Source organism: Chamaea fasciata, unplaced genomic scaffold (genome assembly GCF_029207755.1).
Source record: "Chamaea fasciata isolate MVZ Bird 193981 ecotype frontalis unplaced genomic scaffold, bChaFas1.0.hap1 SCAF_1, whole genome shotgun sequence".
Taxonomy (NCBI): Eukaryota; Metazoa; Chordata; class Aves; order Passeriformes; family Sylviidae; genus Chamaea; species Chamaea fasciata.
Window position 1 is genome coordinate 85,010,917 of NW_027094086.1, and position 20,178 is coordinate 85,031,094.

The following is a 20,178-nucleotide window of genomic DNA, read 5'->3' on the forward strand; positions in this document are numbered from 1 at the left end:
TGCATGTATTGGGACAGTGGTGACAAGGAGGAAGAGTTATGATACCACTGAATGTGGGGGCAGCCGCTGCAGAGTTTGGCTCTTTCATGTCCAAGGAACATGAGATTTTCAACACCTCTTACTCATATTTTTAGTGTTTATAATTCCCCTTTCTCTCCCCTCTTTCTGTGCAAGGAGAATGATATGAAGCACCAGAGCACAGGGCTATTTTTAAGCAAGAATTGGATCATTATGTGGAGATTTCCAAAATTTTTCAACTTGTCAACTCCCACAAGTTTTCCAGTGGAACTGAGGATCCCTTTTAGTCAGCTCCATATGCCATTTTCACAAAGAATACATGAACTTGCTTTTCGTAGGCAGCTTTCACAGACCCATTCAAAGCAGACTGTCAGCTGCAAGTCAGCCATCAGGTTGAATGTCAGCACAATAAAGAGCATTTAAATCTCACAACTTAGTCCAGTTTCACATGCTGTAGCATTTCTATTCAATTATTTCAGCAGATTGTCACCACCAGTTATAAAATGCATTATACATATGCATTCACAATTAGAACTTTGGATTTTGCAGTACTTAAAATAAAATAGGGAGTGAAGGGCTGAAAAAAAGACATCATTATAATTTTTAACATTTTTGGGAACTGGAAGAGTGCACTAGTCATCATTCAGGCTTTTTCAAAGTCACACCTAACAAAGTGTTGTCATAGCTCCTTGCCTAGAAGCAGGTTTATTATTATTTTCAGCTATAATATCACCTGTGAGGCCCCTCAAAGATTTAGCTTGTTGGCATTAGCCACCCAAAGCTTTTAAAACAGAATCAACATGCAAGCTGAAGAAAGCAAGGTCAAAGCAGTTTGCTCTCTTGCAGGATACAAGCACAGCCCACTGGAAGATGAGCTGCAGTGAGGCTGAGGGTGTGAACACAGTATCACTGACTCTGTGATGCACAACACACTGGGGACACGCTGGACACGGGGGCAGTGATTGCTGTCTGTACTTCAGATTTTGTATTTACGGAACACAGCACTTGGGCAGGGAAGGGAAATATCTCTTGTAAAACCTTGAATACAGGAAAAACAAAAGCCTATGAACTTTGTGTTACCAGCTATCTGCACAGACTTTCGCAGCCCCATTTTTGCTATGCCAAGCTGTAATTCATACCAATTAGTATTTGTGGAAGTGTTTTGCAGATGAAAGGCATTATGCAAACACATAGAATTAGGAACTTAATTCTCATCACAAGCCTGACCTGCCATTCCCTGATGTTGATTGAAAAAGACCTCATGCTTAGCGTTCAGTTCCCTTCCTCCCCTCCTCTGTACTCAAGGTTATCCATCATTAGGACACAGAATTTCTTCTACCATTATACAAGTTACGCAAATGAATGGTTGCTGCTAATGAAAAAAATCAGAAAATCCAAGAGCCTCCTGAGCCTGTAAAAACCAACTGAGGCCAGGTAAGCCCTCTGGTAAGAGGCATTTCCTCACAAACACAAAACTAGTCATCTTCTTCACCAAGGCATACAGCACACTCCTCCAAAAAAAAAGCTCCAGGGCAGCTATCAGCCATATATTTGGTGATCCAGCAGTGTTTTGACAGGATGGTGTCTTGGAGCATTTAAAAAAAGCCTTTCATATGCAGACAGAATTATCCGTCTAACAGTACATGGGAATGCTTGTGAGAAATTACACCATACACAATTTCCCTGGTAAAACAGCCCCAGGATGCTATCCTGCTGCTATCCAAACCGTCCCAGAGAGAGATTACTGTATCACAGAAGTCTCAGCCTACACTGCATGCTATTATCTAGATCAAATGCTAAATGCTGTTTGCACAGGTAAATAACCAGGGATACAAGCATCCCCAGGCTTTTGAAGAATCTGCAGCCCCCACATGGTATGATAAGCAAATACACTGAAAAGATATTCCTAATGTTAGAGTTGCACCGCAGGGGGCGAGTGAATGGGCTGAGGACAGGACCTGCTCTTCCCATACTCCTAACACATGTACCTTGCCACCCCGAGATAACCACGCTTTGCTCTCACAGCTGATCAAATTGCTCTTCTCATGCCATTCCTCACAGGCTCTCTCTTGCTTTTGGGATTGGAATGGACTCAAAGGCTCCAAAAAGCATCAGAGCAGGTGCGAAGCAGGGCCACTACAGGGCAATGAGAGGAACAGACCTACTGTCTTGGTGCTACATGTACACCATGCCCACCTGCTCCACGAGGAAACCTTCCACACAAACCTCAACAGGCAGAATTGCCAGCAGCACTCTCAGCTTATGGAACAAGTAACTTATTCAGGCACTGGACACAGCTGGTCTTCCCACAGCCGAGCATGTTTGCAGACCTTCCTCCTAGAGATTTTCCACACAGAGCTGTCCCAGTGTGCACACCTACTGTGTTTTGAACATGGAGCACTCAGTTTACTTAGCAAATTGCCTTAATACACTCCATGCCTTTGCCTCATTCAGCTTTAAAAGCTTCTTTCAAAGAGGAAAAGCAAAGCCCCTAATGGCACAAAAACCCCAAAGCATCTTCTAATTATCTGAACTGGAGAGTGGTATATAAGTGAAATGAAAACAGGTTTTGAATTTTTATAACACTTTTTATGAATTACCCTGTTTGGTCTCCCTGGCTCTTACTTGGGACTGACATCCTTTTCCCTTCATTTTCTCTTTCTGCCAGGTACTATCTGTACAACCCCTTTCTATCCATCTCTTTACACAACCCCACACCTTAGCAGAAATTCAAGCTGTGATTAAATAGCAAAGTAAATTCCATTTACGTCTTCTTTTACCAGCCCCAAATGCTACTGCTAAATGGCAAAAAACCTATTGAGCTCCTATAGGAGTCCTGCTGTGTCAGGTGCATTAGCTGGCAATGTGGACCAAAGTGGAGTATGAGGACCAACTTCAGTGGCAGCAAATCACGTCCATTCCAGTCATCCACAAAAGGGCCACTGTTCCCTCCAGCCACCAAGTTACCCTTTTTCTCCTTTGCACCACAGCTGGAAACCAATTCTGCTAAATTCACTAGACATTTCTAGATATTTGAAAATCAGGGTAATTTTATGCTGCATTAGCTCAGCTAAGCAGCTTGCAGAGGGGTCCAACAAACTCATGTGGCAGCACAAAGAACACACTGGGGGCAGAAATGGATGGAAGTGCAGGATGCTCCTTTTTGTGGCAGAGAGCTATTAAATCCTCTTGCTGCAGTTCTCTCTTAAAGCCAGTGCCTTAGGCAACAAGTTGTTCACTTATTTGTGGCTTATTTGTCAATTATAGCAGCACTTTCCTAACTTGGTAATAAGCCTGCTTTCTCCACACTGATTCCATTTTAGGAAAGCCAAGCAAAATCCCTCATTCATTTCACTCTATACTTTCTATGGGTTCTTAGAGCCCCCTTTTACTGTGGTATTTTAATCAAATTCAACTGTATTTCATGCATGTTCCCTACTTCACTGAAAAGTCATGATTTGTCTCTTGCCCAAAAATTTTCAGTGACTATTCAGGAATTAAGATGCAATTTTGCTAGGAATGCTTGATCCAAATTACTGCAGAGCTGCAGGGGGCCTTTTCTCTCCCAGCTGACTGGCGAGTGGCTGAGGTTTTATAAGGTTTCCCTAACAGGCAACTCTTCTTCTTCTCCTGTCTTAATGAATGGTAAAAGAGTTAACGTGGGGTGATTAAAAGCACTAACACTGGCAACTGTGCTGGAAGGCACCGAAGTGACTGGGACAGCATTGTAGAGCTATTGTTTCAGATGCTTCAAATTTCCACTGAAATCACTTGAGTCATCCATGTAATTTTCCCCCCCTCTTCTGCACTACAAGACCATCTTTTTAAATTAAAGCTGAACCCTCAGCATCATTGGGGTATCCCATAATGTTTTAACTGCCTCAATTCAAGGAACTGTGATTACTCTTTTTAATACCCCAATACTAGCAGCACATAAGTCAGCAAATCCTTTACACTACATCACAACGTTTGCCTAACGAGAACTTGAAAAAAGAACAATTGAAAGGTTTGCAAAAAACAGCCTTCAGCTCACCAAAAGTTACCATGTAAGCATGGGGTTGACATTACGTTAGTAATGTATTCAGTGAAATCAATGCAGCTTCCAATTTCTTTTGGTCCTCTTGCTTGGTTAAGAAAACAAAAACCAACCCTTAACTAAAGGCTTCGCTTGTATAATTAGAAAATACTTAATTCTAGACTAGTTTTACAGCTGCAATAAATTGTGTCAGTGGGAAACAAGTAAGCCAAATATCAAATAGTTTGGGCTACTTAGCTTGATATAAATTACTCAGGTCCAATTGACACACTTTCACACTGTTGATCCATCATGATTCTTTCAGAACCTTAAAAATCATTATACAAAGGTTCTTAATGAATATAAAGCAGAACGCAATCAAAACAATATTTAATACTGTTATTTATATATCGTTACATTGCATTAAAAGATTTTTTACTTACCAGTCGGCTATACATCCTGTTATCAAGTGGCCGAAGATTAATCCTACAAGCAGGGAGAACTTAGCAATGTGGACTTTCCAGGCAGAATCACAAACAAGGTCCCACTGGAAGAAAAAAAGATAAATTGAAATAAATTGGTATCTCAGATGTGTTTAAACATACTAATACAGTGCAGAGTTTCTTCCAAAGGTCAATCCTAGCACAAGTGCAAGAAAATGGCAGAGGAAAGCTTTCTCCCTCAAGTCAAAACCCAGACCCCAAGAAGCAAAGCAAAGACTCATTTGTCTCAGTGAGTCTTATCAGATCCTTAATTATAAGATGACAATATCCAACACTTAATTGGTCCCCCCTCTCCAGGCCACAGGAGGTTAGCCTAAGGGGAAAATCTCCATGAGGCACTGGCAGCACCACTTTGGCTGCTGGAGCACCTTCACCATTGCAGCCTCAGACACCTATTACCAGAGCCTAGGGAAGACCACCAGCAGCAAGTCCAACAATTTAAGAGCAAGTGCTCCAGTTAATCTCCTCAGGGCTGCTTGGAAACATGGGGAAAAGCTAACTCCTTTCCCACAGACCCCTAATGGCCATTTACTCCAGGCTCTCGCAGTGTCAAGAGGCTTTCACCTTCAGAAAAACATCTTGATTTCCCTAGGTGGTGGAAGGGAGATGAAGACTGAACAAAGGCACAGCCTGTCAGGACAAGTCCTGGCATGGAGCCAGACAGAGCACCAGGAAGTCTCAGTAGAGCCATGCAACTTCTTGGGACAGCAGCCTCACAGTGAATTTTCGCACCTCAGAGACTGGACAGGATCTGAACCTCCACATTAAAGCTATGCTAATGCTGAAATTAACCTTTCTGTCCAAAGAAAGGGGAAATGAACCATTTCAGGCAACCTGTCACTAGGGCACTGCTTCATTCCCATGAGAAAGACAGGAGCAACAGTGAGGCTTCCCTAAACTCCAAGCCATTTTCCTCAGAAAGAGGAAACCAGAAGAACCAGACAGCATTCCTGGCTTCAGCCCAACATCCTCATTGCCCTCAGACACGCAATGTAATCTTTCTTATGTGTAAAGTGTGGATAGTTACTATTATACCTTTGAATAAATGTAAGAGGATATGCTTGCCCATGGTTTTTGAAGTGTTCAAATATTGATGGTAATGGCAGCCACACACTTTCCATGACAAATAAGTACAGCTAACTTTGGAGAGTCAGATACTCCAGAATTGAAACTTTGCAGAATAAATGGCTGTTTATGTGTAATGTAATAGTAGCAGCCCTTTTGACACCAGTGACTGAAGTTTCATAGCCAAAAACACAAAGTAGAAGCATGCAACTTCTTTGCAAAAGTCAGCTGCAACTTCAAAAAACAACTTCCCTCCAAAGAGTTCAGTTAGTGCACTGCATTTTTAAACATTTCCATGACACACAGCCCTTCCAAAAACAAGGCAAGACTCAGCCCTCTGGTCCAAGACCACAGATGTCCTCGCTACAATATACCATCTCACCAAGAGGTATAGCAACTTTGTGGCTGAAAGAAATGTGCCAGCACTCAGGCTCAGCCCTTTTGTTTAAGTTAAATGCATTTTGAGTTCCTCAGTTCACCTATGTGTAGAAGCTGGGATGTATATGTCTCATCTTTCACCTTACAGACCGGAGACACTAAAGAACCGTAAGCAAGTAGTATGAGCAAGGATTTTTTTTCCATTAAATAGCTATGAATAATTTGCAGCAAAGAACTCAGCAAGGCACTGCGGATTGCTCTCCAAAAATGTTGACTTTTCAGAAGCAAGTCGAGGAAATGAAATTACTAATACTAGCAATTCTAGAACCAATCTTCAGCTAGCAAACAAAAATATCTGCCCAGACAAGCTGCAAACAAAACAAAATTCAGAAGATACATGTGAGGCAGAGGCAGGCTTTAAAATTCTCCAGGCTCATTTTCACAATAGAGAAGGTGTAGGTGCTGCTTAAAATTGAGAAATCATTTTTGTTTGTAGATAAAAAATTAAGTTTATTAAAAATATTCTTATTTATACAAGAACAGGTTTAAAAATTCAATCATTCATTTTTATATTAATTGATGTCAGAGGAACAGTAGTGTCCTTCAACTGCAAAAAGAAAAAGGAGATATCCTGGTGCCTTTCCATTTTTGCAGCTTGCTGCTGCTAGCCAATGATAGCTGGCCCTCACGCAAGCCCCAGGCAGGGAACGTGCAGTACCAGATTACATCGTGGCTGGAAGAGCCAAAATCGCATGAAGGACAGTTGTGAAATTTCAGTCCAGGACAGCAGATGTCAAACCCCTCTGGCACACTGGCACAGAGAGCAAGAGTTTAAAAGCAGGAGAAAAGTCAGTCTATCAGCTTGTCCTTCAGTGGTGCCCAAAACACACCCACTCCTTTCGATAACTTATCTGCAAGTCATCCTTTGTTTGTTTGTTTTTGAGGCTATTGTCCAACTCCCCAGCTGCTCTGAAAATAAAAACATGTATTTCCTTGCAAACCCTGCATCTGGCCCTTTCCTGCCCTCTGTTAAACGCACACTGCAGGCCAGCAGAAACCAGAGTCAATCCCCCAAGCCCACACACGGGCAGGCTCTTGACAGACCAGGCAGCCCCTGACCTTCCCAAAATATCTCCCTCTGCAAAACCTTCCAAATCTGTAAGTACACAAAGAGTGAAATATATCAATACACAATTCCAGAGAATCTGCTGTGACCCCAAATTACTTGCTCAGTACTAAGAGCTGAATTATATCCTGGTTTCTCCTCTGGCAGCTGTCACAAACCAGAGAGAGGTCACCATGAAGCAGTTACCCAAAATAAATTTGGCAGGACAGTGGTAGGTGCCACCAGGGCATTCAACTTGCAAAGGGAGATGAGAATAAGGAGAAGAAAAATGGATGCTGGAGTCAAAAGCAGCCTCAGGTAAAGATGACATTAATAGGACAAAATACATATTTAATAGTGAGCATATCATCTCCACATATATTAACAGCAGCAGAGCAAACCAGCCAAGCTTTGTCATGCTGAAAGCACAGAGATTTTGCCAGAGACCTGAGTTGCCCCTTCCCCATGGAAAAGCCTCAGCTTTGAAGAGCCAGAAATAAAGCAGGAACCTTTAAACAACATCAGTGCTGCCTCTCCCCTTACAATACAGCTGGGCTCAGCAGAGCAGAACAGAGCTGACGTGTGCCCACACGGCACAGCTGTGCCCAGAGCCATGGTAGGTCCTGCTCCAAGTGCCAGTAGTTTCATCCTGCAGAGATGACACTCAGATTTGCTCTGAGGAGAAAGGAGTGACAAGTTCTCACGGCCCTGCAGAACAAAACACTGGGGTGGGCAGAGTTGATGACAGTTCAAGTGGCACTCCAAGTAAATCTGCACTGGAAGATTGTTTTGGCTGGAGACTGGACAGTAATCCTCTACCACCTCTTGCAAAGGGTAGATTAATCTGTTACAAGCAGGGAAACCACTAAATCCCGTAACTGCTCTGGCTGAATCCCCTGGTATTCCACTTGGGAGTTGACAGGGCCAAGCCTGAAGAAAGAATACTTCTAAACTTTCCCTGGGATTTCTCAGTTCGCCCCTGCATTTTGTATGTCTTTCTGTCCTCCATTCATCCTCCCAATACAAGAAAGAGAGCAGATAAAGAGACTTGCTAAACAAAAAGAACTCTATTGTTACACCAAAACAAAAATAACTATATTTAAAATACGCTGGTGAAAAAGGGACATTAAAGAGCAAAAGCTTCTTCTTCATAGCAGTACAGCAACATAGAGAATTTGCCACCTATGCAGATGTGCAATATATTGCAAGTGTTTTTTCCGTGTTGTGACAGGATATTTTGGTCAAAGCTGAAGGAGTCACACCTTCAGGAGCCTAATGTTTAACTGGTATCCGTGAGTCACCGCCCATGCTGTGACTCACCGTAATTCATGGCAAGATGGAGGGCTATTTAAAACATGGGATGCTTGGGAAGACACCTGGCCAAAGGTAACACACCCAAATAGTAACCATCATGTAACTTCTTTACAAGGGGTGAAAATCTGGACAGGGCTCATGTGTCGTGTCAGTATTTGCACTGCTATAAGTTATAAAGTAAAGTCTGCTGCATGTTTGTAATTACAAACACAAGCTGTCTAAATTAAGGGCTCTTGTCTCAAAAAGCCCTTATGCTCCAATGGCCATAAAGCTATCTGTGCTGCCTAAGCACACTGAATACCCACTGCTAAAAGGTAAGATGCCTGTTGAGGATTTGGCTGGTTCTACCTTCACCACCATATCATGACATATGCAAGGCTGACCCTTCTGTCCTCCAACGAAGCAATGAGAAAGCAGGAGAGATTCTGGTACAATGCTAACCCAAGAGTCTGGCACAAAAAGCCCACGAGAGGGGAACAGGACACACACACCCTCTTCCCACAATGTGGCTTCACAGTCTGCTTCCAATACTCAATGCCCAGATTGCTGCTGAAAGAAAGCACCCCCTTCCCCAAACAGTCTGCAGGTGGATTGTAGCTTTGCTGTGACTGCTCTCTGCAGTGGTTTCAGCAACAGGAGACCAGAGGACAACCAGAACTGCTGCCTTGGAAGGCCTTAAGCCAGGCATGAAGCTGCAGCCTTGGTCCTCCCCAGTCAGGCAGCACCTGGCTGCTGTGTCAGCCTTTGCACTCTCCACCACACGGCACCTATACCCTCCCAATCCCTTGAGTAAAGGTCCCACTTGGGAGGCCCTGCCCTCTACGTAACATGTGTGCCACAGCAGCATCAAACCCTGCCAGGGGAAAAGCCACGAGCTTGCCTGCTCATTAGGGAATGCTTTTAGGACCAATAAATTCTTCATCACTGAGGTATGCTGGGTCTCATTTTCCTTTAATCCTCTCCTTCCTGTTTCATCTTTTTATAACCAAATCCTGTCAATTTACCCTGCACAGAACTAGAACCCATCTTTTACACAAACACCTTATCCAGTGAGACTTTTAATTTATGATGCCTTCATATTACCTTAGAGTGTTTTTTTCTAAAAAACCCCAACAATCTCAACCAAAGTTATTTTTAAAAAGAATAAAATAATAAAAAATACAGTTCTCTTTCTCATACAATATACATAAAAAAGGCAGAACAGTCTCCAGGAACTTACTCCTGGAGGAAAAGCTCCAAGCCAGCAGACCAAGCACTATTAAAAAAAATCCCAAAACAAATAGAAAAGCAAAGCAGACAGTAGTACTAATACAATATAGTTACCAGTAATTCCTTTTCACAGAACTGAATAATCTGAGTAGTGCTCATAATTACAGCCACAGGACACCACTGTACCAAGATTTCCCTCTAGACTGCTAAAGGTCGTAATTTCTCTCCTCCCTTTCTCATGCCCCAGGAAAAAATGACACTCTGGCAGCATTTAATCTTAGAGAAAGTGCATGAGATCCAGAAAGTGGTGTGATGCTCAACTCTACAGAAAATAAGTGTGCAGTAAAACCACACAAGGGAGGTTGCAGAAGAAGCCTCCCAGAGGGATGCTCCAGCCCAACTGCAACACTTAAAACTGGGAGGGGAGGGGGGGTGGGGGGGTGTTAGTGCCACAGATATCTCTGTATCTCCTTCTCAGCCATGGCAACATGAGAGCATTTAAACTATTTAACCTTCAGGGTTCAGAGTAAGGGTACCTACCTCTCCTCTGAGATCACAGCTGGGCAAAGTACTCCCCATCTGTATTTTAAGCATCAATAAAATGTTCTTGAGAACACGTGGCATTTTTGTGACCATCAGTACAATCGGCTGGGTGAAAATATCAAGATCATGTTTGAAAATAAGAACATTGAGTAGAGTAAAAAACTAGTAGAATTAATGCTGGAAGATTTGAGAAGAAGGTATAAAATTTAATAATTTTATCTTTTTTTTTACCAGCCACATGCAGAAACCAAACCTCTCCAAGCAACAACTTTCCTTACATTTTTAATCAGACACAAGTGGACTGGAAACCAGAAGAGTCACTAAAAACACAACACACAAGAAAAAACAACAAACCAGCTATTGAGAAGTTTTGTTATTTGTTTTCTTTGAACAGCCACTCAAGCCTACACCACACCTACGCTGGAATGCCTCAACCCAACACACAGTCAACACCTGACATTCAAGCTTCTTCCTCTCTGTATGATGCTAGACCTCAAAAAGCCAAGTACATCTAATACTGTGCAGCTTTATCATAAGTGGATGCTTTTGCTGAAATCTTTGACCAGTGCCTAAGCGCTTAGAACCTCAATACTTCAAAACAAAATTTTTACTGAGCAAGTACACACTGGTATTTTGAGAGTTTATAATCATCCAGATTTGCAAGAACTTTTACTTAGGTGTCAAGAGAAATATTGCTGCACCACAGTACGAACTTTAGCTCAACATCTGCCTTCTTCCCACTCCTAGCAAACCTGGGGTCCCTATTTCCATATGCTGGAGCTTGGTAATAATTCAGCAGATGCGAGGGCTTGTGCAGTTCAGCTTCTTAATCAGTTAGATTTTCTAACAGTGGAAACAATGTTTTCTGTACTTTTCATTCTCAGAAACCAGTAAACCATTTCTGACCACACCTGGCAAGGAAAACTGCAGTCCAGAAAAATGACTTGTGAACAGTGAACACGAGGTCATGTACACAGAAATTGTCAGATTGTTTTAACTATGGACATGACTGACCACCTGGGCAATGCACCATTTGAAAAGTAAAGCAAAGAAACTACTTTAGATACTACCACAAGGACAAAGGTTTTGAGGACATGGGGGAGGGAGAGGAATGGGGAGAAAAAGAGGGGGTGGCACATGAGCCAGGGGACATGTGCTTAGCTGTCTTCCAAGAAAGATATAATTAGATTATGCAGCATAATATGAACCTGTGAAAACAGCTTCCATCCCCACAAAATAGTACAGGACACCATAACCATGGACTTCACAAATTTCCTTAATAGTTTCTGAAGTTTAACATAGTTTAAATTGCTGAAATACATCTTCAAAACCACAATTTTCTGATATGCACGTCTTAGCTGTGTAATTTCTGCATTAATTTTTTAAGTGCATATAATTGTAGTCTGGTATTTCAGCTGTAAAAATAAAGCACAAAGGCCCGGTGCCACGCATTACTGCGTGAGCAACAATACAGAACACAGCGCTTCCTCCTGGTGTGAAAACTTTGACTCCATCATCATAATGGGAAACCTAAGGCACAGGTTCCCCCAAGCTGCTTGAAACTGGAGAGGCAGAGACACAGTGCCTCTTACAGTAATTCCCTCGGAGTAAGCAGGCTGTGCCCCCTGTGCCCCACAGAGAGATGCTGTCCTGCTCACAAGCAGGATGTCCGTGGCTCCATTCCCCCAAGGCAGCTGAAAGGCCTTTCTAAAGCCTTTCAGTCATGGCTCACCTTTAAGGGACATATCCCCAGCATTAAGAGAAGGCTCAAGCAACACTGCAGTCACAAAACAAGCTCAGAATTTCAAATATGCTAAAGGACACGCATTGACTCCATTTCAATGCTAGTAAACTAACTTGGAAAAGATTTTAAACCTAGTTTAGTTCTGCACTAAATTGTTCCTTAGTCTATGCCATAATCAAAAAAGACCCTCCAAACCCTCCACTGAGCACATCTAAAGAAGACTAAGATAATACCCCCTGAAACACCGTGGAGCTGAAAAGTTTCTTCTACCCTTCAACTTCACACTTTAGTCAGGAGCAATTAGCTCTTCTATTCCCAAACTTGCTCTCATCACAGATCTGTTTCATTTTCCCACTGGGAGAGGGAAGAAGGAAGTTTGCTAAGTAAATAATATTCGCTAATATGCTAACAATTAAAATGATTTGTTAATCATATGACAATCTTCCGAATACTCATCATGATTAAATCAACTTTAGTAGCATCCATGTACCACCCACTTCTCCATCACCACTTCTTTTATTTTCAGTAGGAGTTCCCTTTATTCTGAGACATTTAGATCTTTTCCAGCCTTTGCCATCCACAGATTAGTCAACTAACCTGTTTCTCAGCTGATGTGATCTGTTTAGTTTTTCCCAACTTCATAATGTCATCTAACATCAAAGAGTTGGGAAATACAAAATCTTGCTTGCAGATTTCCTGCACAGTGTTCATAACACTATTTTAGTAATTTTCCACAGAGCAGCATCAGGATAGTTCAGTATGTCTTTTACATCTCTGTGCTGCAACTAAGTAACTTTTCTAATGTATTCTGACATGATTAGAAGACTTCACCCCAAAACTGACTTCAATTTTCAATCTAGTCTTTGCTGTAAGACCTTGTAGCTGTTTACCTCCCTCTGGTTGCATGAAAAGACCATGAGCAACCCCATCCATCCCTAAGACTGAGAGACACACACTGAAAAGTGGCATTGGAGTACCATTTCTGAGTTTTCGGCCAACAAAGGTTTATTCTGGACAAGGCACGTGCTGCTGCAACTGACTCTGCAACCAAACTAAAAAAAGTTAAACAAGCAATCAAATTTGTATTTAGAACTGGTCTAAGCACTGTAAATAGAAGTCACATGTAAAAAACCTGCAACATTGTAGTTAAATATTAACATTCACTATCATCTCATTATCAAAAATAAGTTAATGCTTTGTGGACTGGTATTTTTCAGGCTGCCAAAACATGCATGCACAAAATATGTTGTAGGCTTGACAGGGCTGACATGGCAAAACCTAACTTACTACCTTGCTGGGCTTTTTTAAATCCAGGGGGGAAAAACCCAAACAAACTCATGCATGGCATAAAACTCTGAAATGCAGAAGGGTAAAGTGGTGGACAAGAGGAGAAACTCATTCCTCATGAGAAATACTTGCCACCTTAAATAAAAAGATCAGACACCTTAAGTCTGACATGCAATCATTCTGCCATGACCTTGCCCTCTCATCATTTGCAAACTACAGCTATTGCAACTCAGGCAAGAAGAAAAGGAGAGGGAAAAAAACCTCAGGGTCTGGAATTAATTTAGACCTAAATGAATATTAAGGGAGGGAAGAAGGGAGAAAAATATTCCACTTGCTTTACAAATCAGAAGGTGAAACTCGTCTGTCAAGCTTGTATTGTTCAAGCAGACAACATTTAACACAGCCCTTGAAGAGACAGCAGGGAAAAGGTCTTACAGTTTGGTTTACAGTCCCTATCCTTAATAATATTTGTAGGGTGGACACTGCAAACACTGTCTGCATGATCATGGACTTTGGCCTGAAGGCCAAGAGGATAGCAGGCAGCTCCAGAGTGCTGCAGAGTAGCAGGGAAACAGTACTTGGGCCAAAACGAATTCCTCCACCACTGTCTGGAGGCAAAGAACCTTTTTTGGGGAACCAGACCACCCTGCTCTGAAGACAATGCACAACGGTAACTATAAATCACTTGCCACTGGAGAAGGCAAAAATATCACTTCCCTGCCTCTCACAAGCAGCATTCCTGATTCTCACGGCTTTGCTCCTAGGGGATCTAGATAGGCATCCCAGAAATGAGCATCAGGATACATCCACTTACCTAATCTTTTGTTCTTGTTTTTCAGTGTAACAAGTGGTAATTGGGGCTCTCCCAGATTATAAGAAAAAAAAAAAAGGCTAATAAAGCCTTGTACTACACACTGAACTTTCCTACCCAGCCCATCATGCCCAGAGCACATTTACCCTCTCCTCATCAGCTCACAGGACAGGCAGGTGGTTCCACCCCAAGCATGTCAGTCAGCACCAAGCGCAGCACTGATCCTTCTTTGTGGGAATAGCTACAAACCTATTGCACGTTACCAGCAGGTATGACATGGCATGAATCAGCAGGAACAACTCAACACACACATTAATCCCTGTTGCCTGCCAGTTTTCACAGGCTAGTGTGGGGGCAGGCTTCCCAGCATCAACACTGGGTGTGGACCAGTGCAGCTCCAGCAGTGCTGAGCAGTTATCAGACAATAAAATGGGGTTTGCCTGGAAACCTCTGCAACACACCCCGATGACATGGATTGAAAGGGTGTTGAAACTCCTTTCTCCCTCCTTCAGGTTACTTCCTTCCCCTTTGACTTCAATAAGGATTTCAGAACACACACAGAGTTATCTGCTGTCAAAAATGAGCTGGTAAAAAAAAATAAAAATAAAAATAAATTACATTACAAGAGCTAAGCACATGTTTGAGTTGAGGTGACCAAAACCCGAGAGAAGCTGTTTTGATGGAATTTGGTGCAAGAACTGAACACTCAGTACTGCTGCAAAGCTGCAGCATATTCCTTCAACAGGCGACTCTGATCTTCTACATATTGTCTGCAGCAAACCCCGGCCCTTTGTTCTGTAGCAAGATCTCAGCCTAATTAATTCCACAGTTACTTGCGGGTAAGCCAGCGTCAGCCTGGCTGAGCTGAGAAAGAGCGGGAAGAGGAAGGAAAATGAAAGGGAGGGAGTGAGAGTAGCTGTCCTGAGCAGGAATGCCAGGTAGGCAGGAACAAATAGACTGACAAAGAAAACAAAAGATGAGGTACACAAAAGCACTGTATCTCTTTCAGCATTTTCTAAATTTAGCAGCTCTCTAGAACTGATTTGTTAAGATTTAATTTAAGGCTTTTCACCATTAGTATGGCCGAAGTTTTGAAGTTCAAGAAAATCATAAATCTTCTGCTATTCCAGATGTTGTTTCATTAAGAAATGAACCCCTGAAGTTTGGCTGTCCTGTAAACCTCGTATCAACGCTACCATCAGAACTAGCTCCAAATTACATGCCTTCCTGAGTGCCTGTTCCTTTCTTTGATAAATGCTTTAAAAAAACATGAGGTCACCTTTTATAACTGCAGTCTTGTAGCCAGGGTATGAAGAGGTAAAACCGTTAGTGCACCTCAGAAATTCGGGGTTAGACTGCCTGCACAGCTGGTAAACACTCATCACAGCCAGCAATTTCTGTCACAACATGGGCAGGGTCGGTATATTTAAATTACGTGATACAGATACAGGATACATTAGGGAGTGGAAACAAAAACAAACAGAACCCCAAGCATTTCAAACATCACATCCATCCAGGAGGTTTACACACACACACACACACACACAAAAAAAAAAAAAGAAAAAAAAAAGAAAAAAAAAAGAAAAAAAAAAGAAAAAAAAAAGAAAAAAAAAAGAAAAAAAAAAGAAAAAAAAAAGAAAAAAAAAAGAAAAAAAAAAGAAAAAAAAAAGAAAAAAAAAAGAAAAAAAAAAGAAAAAAAAAAGAAAAAAAAAAGAAAAAAAAAAGAAAAAAAAAAGAAAAAAAAAAGAAAAAAAAAAGAAAAAAAAAAGAAAAAAAAAAGAAAAAAAAAAGAAAAAAAAAAGACAGTTCTTTAACATATGCACAGAAAATGACTGATATGAAAGGTTCAACAGCAAGAAAGCTGAGAACAGCTTAAAGAGATTTCAATACGGAATTACCTTCCTGAAGGATCATTGTTAGTTCTAGCAATGCCACAAACTATTTATGGTAAGTTGAAATCAGATTCCTGTAACTGAGATGCTTTATCTTAAGGGTGATAATAAACATGAACTGCAGGTACACTTCCTGCAGTGAAAAAGAATCCATGCCAGACAAAACCCCAAAACTACCTGAGTTCCTACATCAGTATTGGTCTGATTCCAGCCTCCGTTATCTAGATCAACTGCTTTAAAAGGCTTTGGCCAGTACATAACACCCCCAAATAAATAAAACCAAGTATTTGGCTCACTAAGCAAGTAGCCTTGTGATATCATACCTGGTTATTTCAAATGTCAGATAATTTACTGTTTGCAGACCGAGGACATGTCTTCACATGGGAAGTTGCAGGTGCTGTCCCAAAACAGTCATCCTCTTCCTTGATGCTACTCAGCCAGAAACTTGCCCTGTTCTTTCAGGGTGTTGTTCACTCGCACCCTGATAATCGGGAGACTCCGTCACCACACTCAGTGTGTGAGAGCAGGCACCAGGGCAGCTGCAGCCTGGCCCTTTGCCTCCTCTTTAACAAAAAGATTTTTCAAGTCTGTGAAGGCTCAGAGCAGTAACCACTGACTCTTTATCAGCTAACTTGCAGAGGGGAGAAGGAAAAAAAATAGTTTGGGATCTCTCATGTAGCTGAGGAAGCCATGAAATAAAATAGATGTTTGCTCTGGTCTGGCGGTATTTCTGGATACCTCTGACCACAGGGACTTGTTGAATCCTTCAGCACCCATTAGAAGCTGAGAGTCATTCCAAAGCATCGGCTTAAAGAAATTTAGAACAGACTTTCTGCCCATTGCAAGTCTCTGCCTTGCAGGTCCCTACACCCCCTTCAATCCGTTCAGTTGAAACAAAATGATGTAGCAGTTTCAATGTTGCCACTTCTGACCCAACTACTGCAGTGAGTACAATAACTCAAGGTTTTCATTGATCTGGGACAAGGTAGAAGCCAGTCAGCCAGAAACTAACACTGACAAGACAAATCCTGTCAGTTGCAGGGAAAAAAAAAAGGAGCATCAGCATTTCTAAAGTCTCTTTGCAGAGACCAGCCAACTGGAGAATATGCAGAAACAAATGAGATTACAGGCACAAATGGGAGGAAATATGGGTGGCACAGATCTTATTTTGGGAAGGATCTTGTCAGAGCAATCCCTTCAAAGTAATTAATAACTATATTCTGGAAGTCCATTTAAAATGTACACCTATCTCTACCCCAAGAAATATTATTCTGCAAGCTGTGCCAAATTCATCACCACTATTATCCCAAAGAAATTTGTTTATCATTTCTGGCTACTTGCAGATACCAGAAATAACCCCACGGACTAAACACCACAGACTAAAGCACGTGTTACTGCACAGAACAATTTGACTTCAATTAACCCAGTAGAACACTCAGGAAAAGAAGAAAAAATTTCTTTTAAGAGGAAGTTTTCTACCAGGCTAACAAGCTGAATCAGATGAAGGTGTGCTCAGAAAAGTGCCAGAACTCAAATAAAATCAAGGAGAAGGAAGACCAGTTAAGCATAGACACCCCCCACTGCAGAAGCAAAGAGCACCAGTCACATTCCAAACCAATCCAAGTTCAGACATCCTTGCCCATGGACCATTTGGCTCTTCTGACTTCAGCTCCACAGTTTTTGGCAGGGACAATTTGCTAGAGGCTCAGCCAAATTGGCATGAGAATGTTCGAACCAGTGGCAAATTGGTAAAATGATTGCCATGTTACTTTGGAAAGAAGATGACTCAACCCAAATCAAGTGGGAAGTTGAGAGCCAAGTAAACAGCATTGCAGGAAAACAAGGCATCTGGAACATAAAAGCAGTGACAACAGGAATTCCCTTGTGACCAGACATGAAATATTATTACATAATTGCTCCAAGTGATTAAAATGCAGCCTTCAACTAACTACTTCCCTCTTACGCCAACCCCAAGAGGTGGAATGATCTGGAACGTTACAAGTGCACACAGAGGGATGCTGTGCCATCAACCTCTGCAATCTAATCAAGCCCAGTCCTTGCCCATAACAGCTTTTGGTCTCCATTAGACAAATCAGCATGCAGAACAGCAAACAACCCCACCACTTAATGCAATCAAACACAGAGGACTGGTCATCCTAGTAACAGGAGTGAAAAAACCAACAACCATCAATCCTGTAACTAAGAGCTTCTGTGAAATTGTTGTCCCAAGATAACATCTGGCTTTGCAGTTGGTCAGAAGATGCAGGCACTAAAGTTAGGAAGAGTTAGAAAAGTCCTTGCTGAGCACACATGCCAGCTTCCTGCTAAGCTTCATGGCTACATATGTTTAGTTGTCATTATGTTGCTCATTTTGTTAATGTTAATAATTTACCTGGAGCACCACTTCACAAATGGCTAAAATGAGATCTCAGGTTTTCCCACAGGAAAAAAAAAAAAAGAAAGTGTTTCTCAGCATTCCTCCTCTGGACACTGGTGAGATGATACATGAACCATTAAAAAGACTTTTTTTAAAACTAGCCTTTTGCTTAAGGGCTGGTTTAGGATGTACCTTTTAAGAAATACAGGTGCACTCTTTATAACAGTATGGTGATGCTGATGCTGTGATAAAGAATAGATGAAAATCTTCAAAGAATAATTTAGCAGTGAAAAAGCCTTACAAGTCAATTGTGCTAAGGGAAGATATTTATGTACAAACCAAGCTAAAGACCAAGATTTATGTGCCAAGTCAGGACATTAGCTCAGAAGGATGATTTAATATGGCCACTGGAATCCCTGTGGTTAAATTATGCATCTGACCTCTTCACTACGTGTATTTCAGCAGTGTTAAATAGTAAGCACTATGTCCTTTATTACCATTTCCAGTTCCAATAACTGGCAGCACTATAAAAAGCAGCGTTCCCAGTGACTCAGTCAAGCAGGTCAGAGTAATGACAGTGTCTAACACGGCAATGCCAGTCTTCAAGAAAGGTGCAAGGCCACCCCTGGCTCCAGCAAACACTCAGAGAAGTGGGGCTAAACAAAGCACCAAACAGCAAGACCTCCACTCCATCAATCCCAAGCATGACGCAGGCTGGGAGAAAATGTGCACCAGGGAAGGGACAGCTGAGAAAGCCTGGACAGGGATTCAGTATCTGATGAAAGGTGTACTATTAGAAGAGAAGCTATGCAGACAGTGGAACTTAACACAGTTTAAGCACAGCTATCCTACCCCTGAGAAATGGGGGGAGCAGTGTTGTCTCACATGCACATACACCAAATAACCTTTGTGCTAAATAACCAGAATTGCTTGATTGTTTCTGAGTACAAGGCAATGATGGAACATCCAGCAGCTATTAGCTCAGACCACTGAAGGTAAGAACAAGAGGATTTACTTGCCAAACAAAAGTATATTTTTTATTAATATACTTTTGGCTCTCTTTATGATATTTCAATATAACCCCTGGCTCCTACACAGATGAGCATATATTAGACTAAGATTTAATAAAACTCTATTTAGAAAGATGAGAACATTGCATAATACATTACAGAAACAAATGTATTTTTGAGGAGAGTTAAGGGTGATCTGAACATCCAGTCTCTTGAATTCATCCAGACCAGCTCTTTCTCACAAAGGACAGTGAGATGCATGTAAGAGGAGTCAGCAATTACAAGAATTGCTCCCACAGTATCAGAGCTCCTGGGGATTGATAAGAAATGAAGTCCAAATCAAGCTATCATGATGTTCTGTCTGGGTTTTTCCTCTCTTTCTTCATTACAATAAAAACGGGCAGCACACCCACCCAGAAAACCCCCAAAACAAAACCAAAGCACAAACTAAGGAGGAATCCTGACCCCGAGAAAACAATCTAATTATAATTACATGGGATTACAAATCAAAGCAAAAAAGCTGCCAGGTTTTTGGAAGTGAGCATGCAATAAAAATAAAAACTCCACACTGGAAAAACCCATAGTCTCAAAAGATGATTATTATTCTTTCTAATAGAAAACAAGACAGCAGGGGCCACAGATGTTTGTTTATCCCTTAAAATTGATCTGCCCTTTACAGCAAGTTCTTCCAAAGAACACTTTTTTTATTATCTCTAAAGAAGCATGCAAGACAGCAAACTAACTCTCCCTTGACCTTTTGTGGCCAACTTGACGATGACCTTCAAAAGATTCAAACATTTCAAAAAAAAACTTTGTAAAGTTTGGACTAAAAAAAAAAAATATTCACGATAATTTTTTCATGCTAAAACTTCAGTGTTAAACCCCCAAACATATGAATAGCTCAGTC

General features: G+C 41.5%; 1 protein-coding gene across 4 annotated transcripts in view; it reads right to left on the reverse strand.

Annotated features, from left to right (window-relative positions):
• Positions 1-20,178, reverse strand: part of SLC22A23 (solute carrier family 22 member 23) — a 110,561-nt gene that overhangs the window by 87,619 nt on the left and 2,764 nt on the right. For all 4 annotated transcript variants that reach the window (XM_066187425.1, XM_066187416.1, XM_066187434.1 and 1 more), the window contains exon 2: positions 4,477-4,580. In XM_066187425.1, the coding sequence (XP_066043522.1) occupies positions 4,477-4,580 (104 nt within the window). The remainder of the gene's footprint in view (positions 1-4,476; positions 4,581-20,178) is intronic.